Source organism: Rhinolophus hipposideros, assembly GCF_964194185.1.
Source record: "Rhinolophus hipposideros genome assembly, chromosome: 14".
Taxonomy (NCBI): domain Eukaryota; kingdom Metazoa; phylum Chordata; class Mammalia; order Chiroptera; family Rhinolophidae; genus Rhinolophus; species Rhinolophus hipposideros.
In genome coordinates, this window is record NC_138060.1 from 43314973 (window position 1) to 43328493 (window position 13521).

Sequence of the window (13521 nt, forward strand, 5' to 3'; positions counted from 1 at the left end):
TGTTATGCTTGTTAAATATGATGGGACCCGATATGATCTTTGATCACCACAAGTTCAGAAAAGCTGGAAATGACTTTGAAAGAGGATCCGGTCTATTCCATCTTCCAAAGACTAAAGCGGGTTTTGGCTGAATACTGAAGCCAAAGCTGAACTTCAGTGCATGTTTAATATTTATAATATATAAAGTGCTCCTTCATATTAGTAAGAAAGAATGGACAAATAACATGAACAAATTACAGAAGAAGAAATACAAATGGTAAACAAAAACGAGACAATGCTAAACCTCAGTAGGCATCAAGTTAAATGTGGTTACAATGACAGTGGGTTTTTTGTTAGCTTGACAAAAAAAATTTTTAAGATTGGTAATGCAGTGTTGATGAGAAGTCCTGAAACAGTAAATTATATACATTCTTTTATTGAAGGGCAGTTTTGCAGTATTGACCAAAAATGTAAACTGTGTACTCACTGATCCAGCACTGACACTTAGAGGAATCTGCCCTTCAGAAGTACTCAAACACGTGTTCAAGGATTTATACAAGACTGTGATAGTAGCTCTAATTGCCAAAAAATCAAATCTAACCTAAATGTGCATCCGTAGGGGAACGTAAAAGTGAATGCTGAATGACCATGCAAAGAAATGCCCTGTAATTATTTAAAATAATGAGCGAGATCTGTTTGTACTGTCTTAGAAACACAACTGCAGTACATGATTACAGAGGAAAATGCAAGTTGCAGCACATTTTATTTAAATATAAATAAAGAACAAAGTATGGAGAGACGAGCATCAAACCGTTAACAGTGGTTAGTGACCTCGAGATGGAATGGGTCCTGGGCTGGAAGAAATGAGCGGGAAGCAGCAAAAGCAGGTGCAGAGCCGTGCAAGAATAGAGCATACCGAAGAAGCTGCAGGTCGTTTAGAGTTTATCTGAAGAGATGTCTTCAAGAAGACAATCAGATTTATATTTTTAAAAGGTGTATATGTATACTTATTTGCCTGGCTTCATTTAGAAAATAATAGAAATTTTGTGTGTGCTTCACAAAAAGTAACTCACTTAATTCTTACAACAACCTATAGTTATTGTCTCCATTTTGCAGTTGAGGAAACTGAGACATGGAGAAGTTAATTTGCCCCGCGTGACTCAGTTATTGGTAGAACAGAGATGTAAATCCAGGGAGTTTGGATCCAAAGTCCATGCCCCTTTCCCTTATACTGCACTATTTTTGTTTGTTTCTTTAAGAACAGACATGTTTTCTTAACAAAAGGGTATCAAAAAATGTTTTTCCATGTAATTTCTCCCATACTACCTACCAACCAAGATAGGATGTTCTTTGGCCTTGCAGATAGAATCGCTCAGCAGCTCAGCAGTGTGCCGGGCTTTCCTCACCGTCCCTGTTGTCATTCAGCCGCATCTCATCCCCCTTAGACTTACTCCCTGTCTCCTCCTTTCCTGCGCCACTATAAACCCTTTTGGTTTGCAGGGTACCCAGTGTAACCCCAGCCGTTGGAGACACGAGGCTGGACACAGGGATGCAGGAGTTTTCTGAGCCTTTCTCTTCTGGAAATCTCCAAAAACAAAAATGGGAGAGGGTACAGAGTCCTCAGTACAAGATCACCTTTCACTCACTTCCAGATAATCCTGATTGTGGTTCAGTCCCCAAGCATTTACTGCATAGCACCGCTTCGTGCCTGGAACTGTGTAGGGAGGCTGAGGTGAGCCAGGAAAGGAGAGATGAGGGAAGCTGTTGTGTTGCCCATCATCAGTCTTACACTTTCACCCAGGCTAGTATGTCAGGCAGTATTATGTCAACAAAAATGACAACATGAGTCTTATTTTAAAATGATGTAATGCAGTTTAGAAGTCTAGTTAGTGGAGGGCATTGTATGCCCAACTCACCCCCGTGATTTTCCATTGACCACTCTGGAAACCCTGTACCTCTGCCTCAGGGAACCTCTAATACGTGCCTCGCTATCATTTGGGAGAATGAAGTGCTTGTAGTCATCTAACCCTGTGCTGTAAGAGGAGCAGAGTACAGATATGCTCCTCTTTTCAAAAATTCCAATAATTGCTAAACAAAGGCAGAAATCGTAGAAGATTAAATATCCATTTCCACTAATGAATGTTGTAGTTTTTCTGTAGTAAAGAGGAGGGAGACTGATAGATGATAATCTCAAAGATTGATAAAGACTTGGGAAAGTAGTAACAACTGAGAAACCCAAAATGATGGAAAGTTTTTCCTTTTTTAGAAAGAAATGATTAAGGAAATATGGTCAGCCGATTTATATTTAGAGACTGTCATTTCATATAACATCTACAGCTATGAAATATGACACCCTGTAACAAGATTCCACCTTACTTAGACTCATAATTATAAACACACTACAAAAAGAGTGTCTTACTCCATTAAATTCACTGTGATAGTCATTGCCTATACAGATACTGGGTAGTTTTGATCTTTGGCTATGCGTATATTGCAGTTTTGATCCAGCTACTTGCAGTCTTCTAAAACATTTTAGCGTTAAGAACGATTTAATTAATAACATGATTTTAAAATGCCTTCATGTTATGTTTTTATTCCTTCATTTATACTCTAAACAGATTTAAGGGTTGCATAAATTGTCAAAGATTCTTGCACAATAATGTTCTTCACAGCACTGTTTATTAAAACAAAAATATTGGAAAGAATTCAAATGCCTCTAAACAGGAAATTGATTATTAATTCAGATGAATATTAAAAATGATGAAGTAGATATGTAATTATCACTATATAAAGTTATTCATTATATAGTAATTTTTTTAAAGATTACAAAAACAGACTAAATTAATCGTTTTTCAAATTGTATATTTAGAAAAGTCTAGGAAGTTGTAAGTCAAAATGTTAGCAGCACTTCTCTCTGAGTGAATTTACAGATGGTCTTCACTTACAGCCTTCTGTCTCGTGTATTGGCTGAGGTAGTTTTTAAGATGATTATTAATTGTTTTTATAGTTAGCATGTATAATTTTACAGATGGGAAAATATTTCTCTTTAAAATCAAACTTGAAAAGGTAAAAGGAGCTGAAAGAAATGGACTGTTTACTTAAGCGCACAAAATAACTTTGCAGAATGCAGTAATTTTATCAGTACCCTACTTTGTTTTTGAGTTTTTTTCCCTCTTCTGCCCCTACTGAAATTATATCAACACTTGATGTAACCCCTTTCCCCACCCCACAGCTTCCTGTTCCCTATCCTTCATCTGTCTCCCTCTGCCTGTGGGCTGAAACGACAGACCTGTTCCCAGTATGCTCACACTGTGTGAGGATCCAGTTTGAGGTAGAACATTAACATCAGAGGTCATTCTTCTGACATTAAGCGTGTCCTTCATCTCAGTCAGTACATTAGGAGTACAGATGGACCTGTAGTATGTTTCGCTAATATGGAGTCTGTTTAATTAAACACCTGTCTTGAATGATGTAGACGTAAGCTATTGAGGATGCCCAGATTTCACCCTAAGGCTTTGCATTCTATACTGGCAGAAATTGGAACAAGATGAGTTTGTTCAACGGTAGAGAAATCTGACTCAGACCTTTCTTGGCCCTTTTTAGACTCTAAGGTCATTACTTAGTCTGAACTGAAGGACCACATTTTTAAAACATATCTTGGCCAATTCCCAGGTATTTTGTGTCTACATTTAGTATTGCTGGTTTAAATCTTCTTGAACTCTGGCTGGACTGGTCTAAGTGATAGTGTCGGTCTCAGCATTTGAGCCAGGAAAGGGAAAGAATCATAGAGAGGAAGCGGAGGCAAAAGTTGTAAAGAAAGCCATGTACTGGGTAATCCGTCAATTGTGGTATAAGTGGATGTAAGGGACCGCCCTCTCCCTAGAGTGATAACAAGCTCAGCACACATCCGAGAAGCTGGCTTGTTAAAACGGAAGGTCTTATTGGGAAAGCTTTCCAAGACTTTGTTATCATCAGCCTCAATTGATCATTAAAAAGGGTGGTGTTTCTATTGTGCCTCTAATATTGAGCAGGTATGACTCTGAGTATCTTACCAGGTCTCAGAGTCTTCCCAAGTTACACGTAGTGTTAGACTACAGTCACACTTACACTTACATGCTCTTTACCTTGATTTTCACATTTAATATCGTTAATAACTTGTGCTACTTTACTCCTTTTCCCCCTCAGTTCCTTCTTATCCATTTGCTCTGATACACCCAAGTTCTCAACACCAAAAATACAGGAACTTAAAATCAGGCAAAGAGTGAAATTAGAGCAAGGAGGGCTAAGGGTGGCTTCTGGGATCTCCAGAAACCTACTTTTTTTTTTCAGTTGTTTTGATTTTTTTTTTGTCATCCAGTGTTGATCCCGTCTGGGTAGAGAACAATCTCCCAAAAGGCCTATAGTTAAATGTGGACTCCGTTTCAGAGCCCTGCCCCACGCCTTGCTCAGCCTTGGGCCAGTGACTTTCCCTCCTTATGCTTCAGTGTCCTATGTCTGCTCCCTCAGAGTTTTCAGTTACTATTGTAAAGTTTTAGGACATGGTAAATCAGTGAGTGGTAGCTATTAACATGTGTCAGTATTTTTGTAATAAAAAGCTGCCTGGATTTTGATAGCCCCAAATTTGGAGGAAGAAGTCGACCATCTCCCCGTGTCCTTGGGTCTCACTGATGGCTGCAGCTTGACTGTTCAGCGGAGGTGCCCTCAGTGCAGACAGCCAGGGCTGTGAGTGCGGCCACCGCCTTGGGCATACGTCCAGGGAAAGGAGCTGGCTGACCAGGGCATTGGAACCGCCTCCCAAGAGACCTCATCAAGGACCCTGCAGTTCCCCTCCCACAGCCCCTGCATTTCCTCAGTAAAGTATCTATTTGAAATCAAAGGGAGAAGGCTGAGAAGTGTGTGGTGGGGACAGAGAGAGAACAGGCTTGTGCAGGTAGAGAAGAGGGATCAGGAGAAGCGCAGGCAGGTGATTCTTCAGCAGCAGGTGTGAAGTGGGGTTTATCAGTGGCAGGTCATGTGCAGGTCATTGTTAAAGTGACTGTTCCCGGTTGAGCAGCAGCTTCTCACCTCCTCCCCACTCAGTCCTACTCCGCCCTCCCCCCCACACACACACACCCCTGCGTCTCACCCACAGCCCGCCATGGCCAGCCTTCCAGACACTCCTTCTATTCCCTGACTTTGAAAGTGGAAGAGGTGCTGGTATTTACTGACCCTGGACTCTGCTTCCTTTCCAGCTGACCCTCTGGTGGGCAGCATTGCCACACAGTACATGACCAACAGAGCGGAGCACGACCGGATGGCCAGACAGTGGACCAAGCGGTATGCCACATAGGGGCCCGCGCCTGCCGCCCCCGCCGGACCTGTGCAAGCACATTCACCAAGTGCATCAATAGCCCTGCCCACCCCTCCGGACCTCAGTTCTTATGTTCTTATTTTTATTAAATTTTGAACAGTTTGTGATGGTATGTCATCCTTTCCCCACTCCGTTCTCCCTCTTTTCTCTTCCTCCTTTTCCTTTGCTTTCCCTTCTCTCCCACCCGTTTTATTCCCTTTTTAATTTCTGTTAACTTGAAAGATTGGGTTTTTTTTTTCCCAGCTCAAAAAAAAACTGGGAACTTTTTTTTTTCAGTGCAAACAATGTTGGATCTGTAATAGTAAGAGCTTTCTTACAAAGCTTTGTATTACTGTGTGGTTTTGTTTTTTGTTTGTTTTGATTTTTTTTTTCTTTTATGTGGTCTTCGGGAAAACACGAATTCAGAATTATATCTCGTTTCTACTTAAATGTAGTGCTTAGGGTTAATTTTTTGTACTAAAGTCTTTATTGGTGGGTGCATGCTACTGGGAACAAGTTTTTGTACAAAAGCTTCAATCAGAATCACTGTGCATTACTGAGACTCTGTTTATCACTAGCCTTCTGTCCCCCACACAGAAGACTGTTGGATTGAACAAAATAATAAGTATTTTGATTTACTTAAAGTGCTTGTAAATTTCTTAGGGACCTGCCACTTTTGACTGTGGATCAGTTGATGTACACTTGTATTATTAAAGCACTCAATAAATCACTGTGGCTGATAAATGCACTTCTGGTAACCTGGCGTTTGCTTTGTATCCTGGTGACCAGCATAGCAGCACGGCTTGTCTAATTCAATTACAGATTCAAGTATAGTTTTCATCTCAGACCTCTAATATTTCTTTGTAATTGAGTCGCTTAGCATGTGGAATTTCTCCAGCTGTCAATAGCCTGATGATTTTACGGTGATTTCGGAGCACTATAATTTTACATACTGGCTGGATATGTATGACTTTCTCATAGATATCCTTTCTGTTACAACCTTCCTTATGCAACCATTAAAACATGTGCCTCCAAAAATAGCCGTCCATTGAAAGTGAAGTCTGAGCTGATCATTGTGTTCGACCCCTTTTGAACTTATGTCTCTCCTCTTTCTTCTCCTAAAAATGTTACAGTGATTGAGTTTTGGTTTTGTTTTTTTTCTCCACAATTTTAGTGAAAGAAGTAAACTCAACTGTATCAGTCATGGTCAGCACATTGAGTGACCAGGGTATGTATGTCCAGCTTTGACTTCAGGCTATTCTAGGTATGCAGCTGTAGGCGGCAGAGGAACCTTGTGTGTGGTGCAGTTGGAAAGACGTACGGACGTGCTGATTGCTATTCAGCGTTCTTTGTTGTTAGAAGGCATTTTGGAAATTCCTGCTTCCACTAATGATAGCAACAGGCCCACCGGGCACGTCAGTCTCACGTTAAGGGCGTCTGTACTGCTGCATAGTAAGATTTACAAATTCAGTCGTCACCTCTAAATAGTTCTGATTCAAATTTTAGTATCTGTACCTGAAACATTTTAAATGCCTAATTCAAAATAACAGTTTTGTTGTTTCTTAATAATTAAAAAGAAATCCTACGAACGGCCGGTTAACTCGGTTATATCATGGTGCTCTTAACAACAAGGTTGCGGGTTCGATCCCCACCTGGGCCACTGTGAGATGCGCCCTCCACAACTAGATTGAAACAACTACTTGACTTGAGCTGATGGGTCCTGGAAAAACACACTTACAATAAATAAAAGGTTTTTTTTAAAAAGAAATCCTAAAGAAAATATGTTTTCATATTGAAAATGTTACTTTTAAACCAGAGTACGTAGGGATAGTTTTTTTTACTCCTTTTAATTACAATATTCCTATTGATTTTATTTGAAAACATTTTCCAGCATACCAGAACACCTTATTGAACTCTGTGGTTGTAACAAAGGGAACCACCAGCAATCTACCTGAATAGGCATAGCTGTGTTTCAGTAAAACTTTATTTACAAAAACAGTCAGTAGCTGGATTTGGCCTGTAAGTTGTAGTTTGCCAGTCCCTGATGTAGACCGCTATAGACAGGAGGGAAAAGAATCAGGTAAGGATGTGTTTAACATCTTTTTTCTTTGACATAAAATAAATTTAATTAATATAGTACAAGACTAATTTTTAGAAAATTACCTAGACTGTTTTATTGCCTATAGACTGTCTCACCACAAAGGTTCCTATACTTACTCTAGTACCTTAGATTTAATAATTCAGTCCTAAAAGCATTGAACCATTTTAATATAGTTTTACTATACTGCGTTTTTTTTATTTTTTGCTTTTTACTGATTAAACCAGACTCATGATATTAATCTGACTTTTCTGCACAATGTTTAAACTCAGTTTGCCTTTCTTCTTTTAAAATGTCAACTCCATTGGATACACATTGAAAATGATATATTATATCTACATCTCATATCTGGTTGTACTTAAGATCATTTTAAAATGTGTATTATTTAGGAGCCAGAGATTCTAACAGTGTAGTAGGAAATTCTGTCACAAATCTGTGTGCATTCTTGTGATCTATTTTTAGGTTTTATGCCAATTTGATAGGGAGAGTCTATAAAATTTTTCTCCCCGTGTTTATGAATTCTGAACATTTAATGACAAACCTCCCCTCAAAACATAGAAACTAGAGAAACTTCAGGGAGACCAACAAACTCTTAATTGAGCCTGTTCAGTCTAAATTCTAGATAATGTGGTAATTTTGTTTGAAATCTGTAATCACGACAGACAATACAATTACAGTCAGTTTTCAAGAATGTTTGTGAAATAAGGCTTGGGAGAGTTCAGCATTCAGAAAGCTAAATATAATAGTTTTGCTAATAATTATAGGAATAACATTTCTAAAATTCAGGGACAATTTTGTACCCTAATATTGTTTAACTTTTCGAACCAATTATTGCTAGTTACAGTATTTTGTAGCTTTGTTAAATAAAATATTGGCAGATCCTTGTCTAAGGTAGGACCACTAGTCATTGCGAAAGCAGTTTGAAATGATGTTTATTGATCTTAAATAACGCAGAAAGTGGCCTTGATTTGTCATAAAACAGCAAATAAATAGAACATTCTTCATCTGTTTTTCTACAGGAATTCGTTGAAGATAGCAAAGGAAGAATTAGTGAATCTTTTCTTATTCTAGTATTAGAGAGTAAACCTAGAAGTGCATCCTGGATTAATGGTTTGGGAATTAAGAAGAAAGGAAATATTTATTCAAGATGTACTGTATACCAAGCCATAAGTTACCTAATAAAACCTTAGCCTAGCCCTTTAGGGTATAGGTTGCTGCCATAATGTGAACATTTGTATCCCCAAAAAAATTCATATGTTGAAATCCTAATCCCTAAAGTGATGGTATTAGGAAATGGGATCTTTGGGCTCTTATAAAAGAGATCCCAAAGAGCTCCCTAACCCCCTTCTGTCATAGAAGGACACAATGAGAGGTCATCATTCTGCGGCCAGGAAGAGGGTCTTCACCAGAACACAACCATGCTAGCGCCCTAATCTTGGACTTGCAGCTTCCAGAACTGTGAGAAATAAATTTCTCACAGTTTATAGGCCACTCAGTCTGTGGTACTCTGTTGTAGCAGCCTGAATGGACTAAGACAGCAGCCCTCGGTCATGCACAACTAACAAGGTACCAAAGTAAGGTTCCCACCCAAGTATATGACACCAGAGCCTTTGCTATCAACTACAAAACCACATACACCACACCTTTCTTCTAATGATGAGATCACAGTGTAAAACTAGGTTTGCATGATTCAGTCTTCAAGTCAAGGTGCTATACAACTTCCAGGTGGTGGGCATTTTGCCATCTTCAATAAATGGGGGGGGGGAAATGAGGAAGAAAATGTAAACTGTCATTAGATGGGAGACCAACCAACACTTTTAATCTGCCGCGTTACCGTTTGTACCCATGGAAAAACATGTCACTTAGAAGACCACCAGACCTTTCTGCATCTCAGTACTGCAATAAAAAGGGCTGTTCGTCATTATCAGGCATGGCAATTTTTAAATGTCTCTATAATAATTTGTGCTTTGAAAAGAGATATGTTCATTAACACGGAGAATAGTTGAAATTGTACCAAAAACAACAAACCCTACCAGAGGATCCTGACCTACCATGTGTTTTATTTCAAGGTAGCTTTATGACCTGTCAAAATGTCCCTTCTATACGGGACTCTCTGATATGTGGGTGGGATTCTCTGATATGGGCACACCCTGTATCCTAAACTAGTCCTATAATTGTCCTCAGACGAAGTTTGGAATAGGCCCCGTTGTATTCTGAACCACAGCACTTGGAGCTGTATCACATCTGGAATCTCTTGGAGTTGCCACCTTCCTGGGGCTCAGGGCAGCGTGGCTGAGGACCTCCTGTAGTAGCCATGCGTGTCCTCGCATTCATGCCCCCCCTGCGTCCTGACTGGTACCTTGAGCCTGGAACGTTCCTTCTCCACCAGGCACCTTTCACTCGCACATTCCACCTTGAGCACTGGTAAAGTGGGTGAGCATGACCGACGTATCCCAGTGTGGCCAAGACTTTCCCTGTGTTAAAAGTCCCGTCTCCCAGGAACCCTCTCTGTCTGGGACAGACCAAGACTGTGTAGGTCATGCGAGCTTTTGTGCTACGACTACATTTCAGTGTAAGGTCTCAGGCATTACACAGGACAGTTTGGCCCTTAAAAATGTTTTGCTTGAACAGTGTTTCACTTGATACAGAGTTATCGTTTTAGAAGAGATGTGCTGTCTCCAGGTTGAAGACTTCCCACCACTTTCTATGGCTTTCACATTCATCCGTCTTCACCAATTCCTTGGTGCTGAAGGCATCTGAGCAATTTAAACCAATGGCATCCTTCCTTTACATCTTCAGCATGACTTGAGGTATGTATGCCTTTCTGTGAATGAGCAGTCTTGAGCATCTTAGGCTTTTTGAGAGGATTTTTAGAAAGAGAAATTTCTGAATTTGAAAAATCTCTTCTGTCTGGGACCCACCCAGAAAACTGGAGGAGATGATGTAATCACCTATGTCTCTAGTGAAAGTGCGGGCCAACCCCAAGTACTCGGGAACTCCCAGTGACGGGGTTTTCAGTGTTGAGGTTACAGAAAAAGCCTTCCCTACTAACCTTGGCATCTGTGGGGCTGGTGTGTAACCCTTAAGCCCTGCTCATGTCATCCCCTCCTCCCACACAAAGGGCCTCTCATCCTTCTTTTAAAAAAGCACTTGGGAGGTCAGAGTTCAAGAGGAACCACATCCTGGTTTATAGGAAATTTAGACCTGAGAAATTCTGTCAAGCTACACAAAAGGAAAGTAATAGATGCTTTACAGTTGGTGCCACGGAGCTCCGTGAGACACACCAAGCAGGATTCTTCTACTTAATGGATAGTGTAAGAGCTGTGCAAAGGGCGGCGAGGTCGCACTCGCCTGGTACAGCCTGCCTCTGCTGAGGCTGCCTAGAAGCAAGATGATAACATTCTCATTGTCTATTCAGTCTCCGACTTGAAACTACTGATAAATAAATAAAGATGGCCACCACCGTGAACGTGGACAGTTTCAGGCTCCATCATTTAGACCAACAGCTGACTTGGTGTCCACCACCAGACAGCTCCCAAATACTATGACTTTAAACAGTTTATGGACACTTATTCAAAACCTCTGATGAGAAACTCCAGAAGCTATTATTAATCCCCAAGAGACCTCATTCAGTTTAAGCAATAATATGGAAATTATTTTAAATTCAAGCATGACTGTGTTTTTATTTAAATGTAAAACATCTGTCCAGATTAAAGAATCCCCAAATTCTCATGTGTTCTTAGTGATGCTTAATAAAATTTCTGGATGTCCTTGTCAGTCCAGATTTGGGCTGTTGGATTTTGGAGGAACGGTAATGTTTCGTTATTGTTTGGGATTTTTAAAATAGTTGAAAAGGAGAGAAAAAATAGGTTTATATAAAAAATTGTTTTTACTGTAAAAATGTATATAAAATGAGGATATGTAATAGGTTTACATGATAAAGCTACTTTCCTGGGCACTGTAAAATAAAGCTTATACGTATTAAAATCCCAAAATGTTTGTAAGCTATTTAACTTGATTTGTTTTATGGGTTAAGAGGTCAACAAGTTAGTTGCCGAGTCTGCAGAGTCCAGGGAAATCAAAAATGTGCGCTAGTTAAGAACAGAAATTTTGTTGGAATGGTATTATTACTTATAGTAAGAGATTGAGAGTGTTACCTCCATTTAGGGAAGATGAATAGGGAACTATAATTCCTTCTGAGGCAGTCTATAAATTATCCCTAATATCCATTCTCCCTTCCTTCTATAAATAGAACTATTGGAGTTTTCTCTGGGCACAGGGCCACTTAGCTAGAAACTAAATTCCTCAGTCTGCCTGTGGTAGGTTGATTACAAAACATGGCCCCAATTCTCAATCCTTCCAATATCCACATCCTTTGCAGCCTCTTCCATGAAAAGGTGGAGTCTTTTGCCCCACCCCTTGAATCAGGGCTGGCCTCGTGACTCGCTTTGGCCAGTAGACTGCGGTAGAAGCGATCTCGTGCCAGTTTTCAGCCTGGGCTTCCAGAGGCCTCATGCACTTCCCGGCTCTTTTGGAACCCTTCCAGGCCTTGAGAGTAAACCCCAGGCTGGCCTGCTAGAAGATGAGAGAACATGTGGAGAAGAGCTGAGACAACCCTAAAAGAAAGCCCACACCCAGTGTCTCTGAGATAGCCCAGCCAAGATCAGCAGTCACCGGCCCTAAGCACAGCTAACGGCAGATGCAGCATCAACCCAGCCAAGACCAGGTAAGCTGTCCACCTGATCCTTATGTTTGTGAGCAACAGTAAATGGCACTGATATAAGCCACTAAGGTCTGAAGTACTTTGTTAAACACAGCAATAACTAATACCATTCCTTACAGTGAGGCATAGCCGTGGAACTAAATTCTAGTCAAAGGAAGTGAACACAGTGATGGGAGCAAACTCCAGACCTCATCCTGTAAAAGGAAGCTGCTGCCCTCCACTCCCTCTTTACGCTTTCCATGGTCTGCAATGTCGCCAGCTGTGACCATGTCTACCAGGGCAATGCCCAAGAGATAATGGAGACACAAGGCAGAAAAAGTTCAGTTTTCAACATGTTGAGATTACCTGCCCTGGGTACATCCAAGCAGAAATGTCTAGCCATTGGATATACTAAACTCCCATTCAGGAAAGCTCAGTCTCCAGGATTGTAACTACGAAGCTGGGAATCATGAGAACGTGGAAAAGGAGGTGGTGATAGGAGAGGAGGAACTCCCTTTGGGACAGCGAGTGCAAAACGAGACGAGAGAGAAGGCCAGCACCAAGCCTGAGGATGCGTCACATGGCTTACCTCCTATCCTGCCCCAAATGTCCCGAGATGACATTTTAACACACTTACTTAAAAATTGGCAGATGAGATATTCTGAGGAATTATGGCAAGACAGAACAGTTGGAATTATTGACAGACCATAAGCAGGAGTGTGGACAAAGGAGAACTCACACGAGGAAAAGCTCTGCAGGGAAAGCTGTTCCAGACTTACACCTCCTTCCTGCTGCTGAAATTTGGGAACTGGAGCTGCTACCTTGGCTGTTAACCAAATGAAGGGAGCCTGGATTCCTGGTACCCTCGAGCCCCAAAGCATGCTGGACATGCTACCCAAACTGGCATGTGGAGAGCAGTCTGTTTTTCTCTTCTTTCAGCAGTTGCTATGTTGGGGTTTGTGACAGTTGCAGCTGACCTGAGCCTACCAAATACGCACACGAAGCTCATGATGAAGGCTGCCTGGAGGGAGGGGCAGGAAAATACTAGGGGGACACAGACAAGAGTTCAATTTTACCTGTAATGTTCTATTTCTCCTGTTTCATAGAGCTAGAAAACCAATGACTAGGACAAATATTAACGCATTTTGGGTGATTCAAAACAGGGTGTTTGTTACATTATCATCTGTGCTTTTCTATATGTAAATATTTTTCCAAATTAAAAAAAAAATTAATGTAAAAAAAGAGATCGTAAGCAAGCCTAAGAGGGGATAAGAGTTTAGTTTCTGTGTGATATATTTTGGTAAGCTTACATTTTTTAATAATGAGTGTCTATTTTGAAATCGGAAGAAAAATAAAGATAAAACAAAGAAGGAAAATGTTGGAATGGGTGTAGGCAGCCTAGGTAGAAAACTC

General features: G+C 40.6%; 1 protein-coding gene across 2 annotated transcripts in view; it reads left to right on the forward strand.

The window, feature by feature from the left end:
- The window catches only part of UBE2E2 (ubiquitin conjugating enzyme E2 E2), a 297767-nt gene extending 290919 nt beyond the window's left edge, over nt 1-6848 (forward strand). For both annotated transcript variants that reach the window (XM_081073426.1, XM_081073427.1), the window contains exon 6: nt 5211-6848. In XM_081073426.1, the coding sequence (XP_080929552.1) occupies nt 5211-5308 (98 nt within the window). In that variant the 3' untranslated portion in view covers nt 5309-6848. The remainder of the gene's footprint in view (nt 1-5210) is intronic.
- Nucleotides 6849-13521: the final 6673 nt, after the last annotated feature.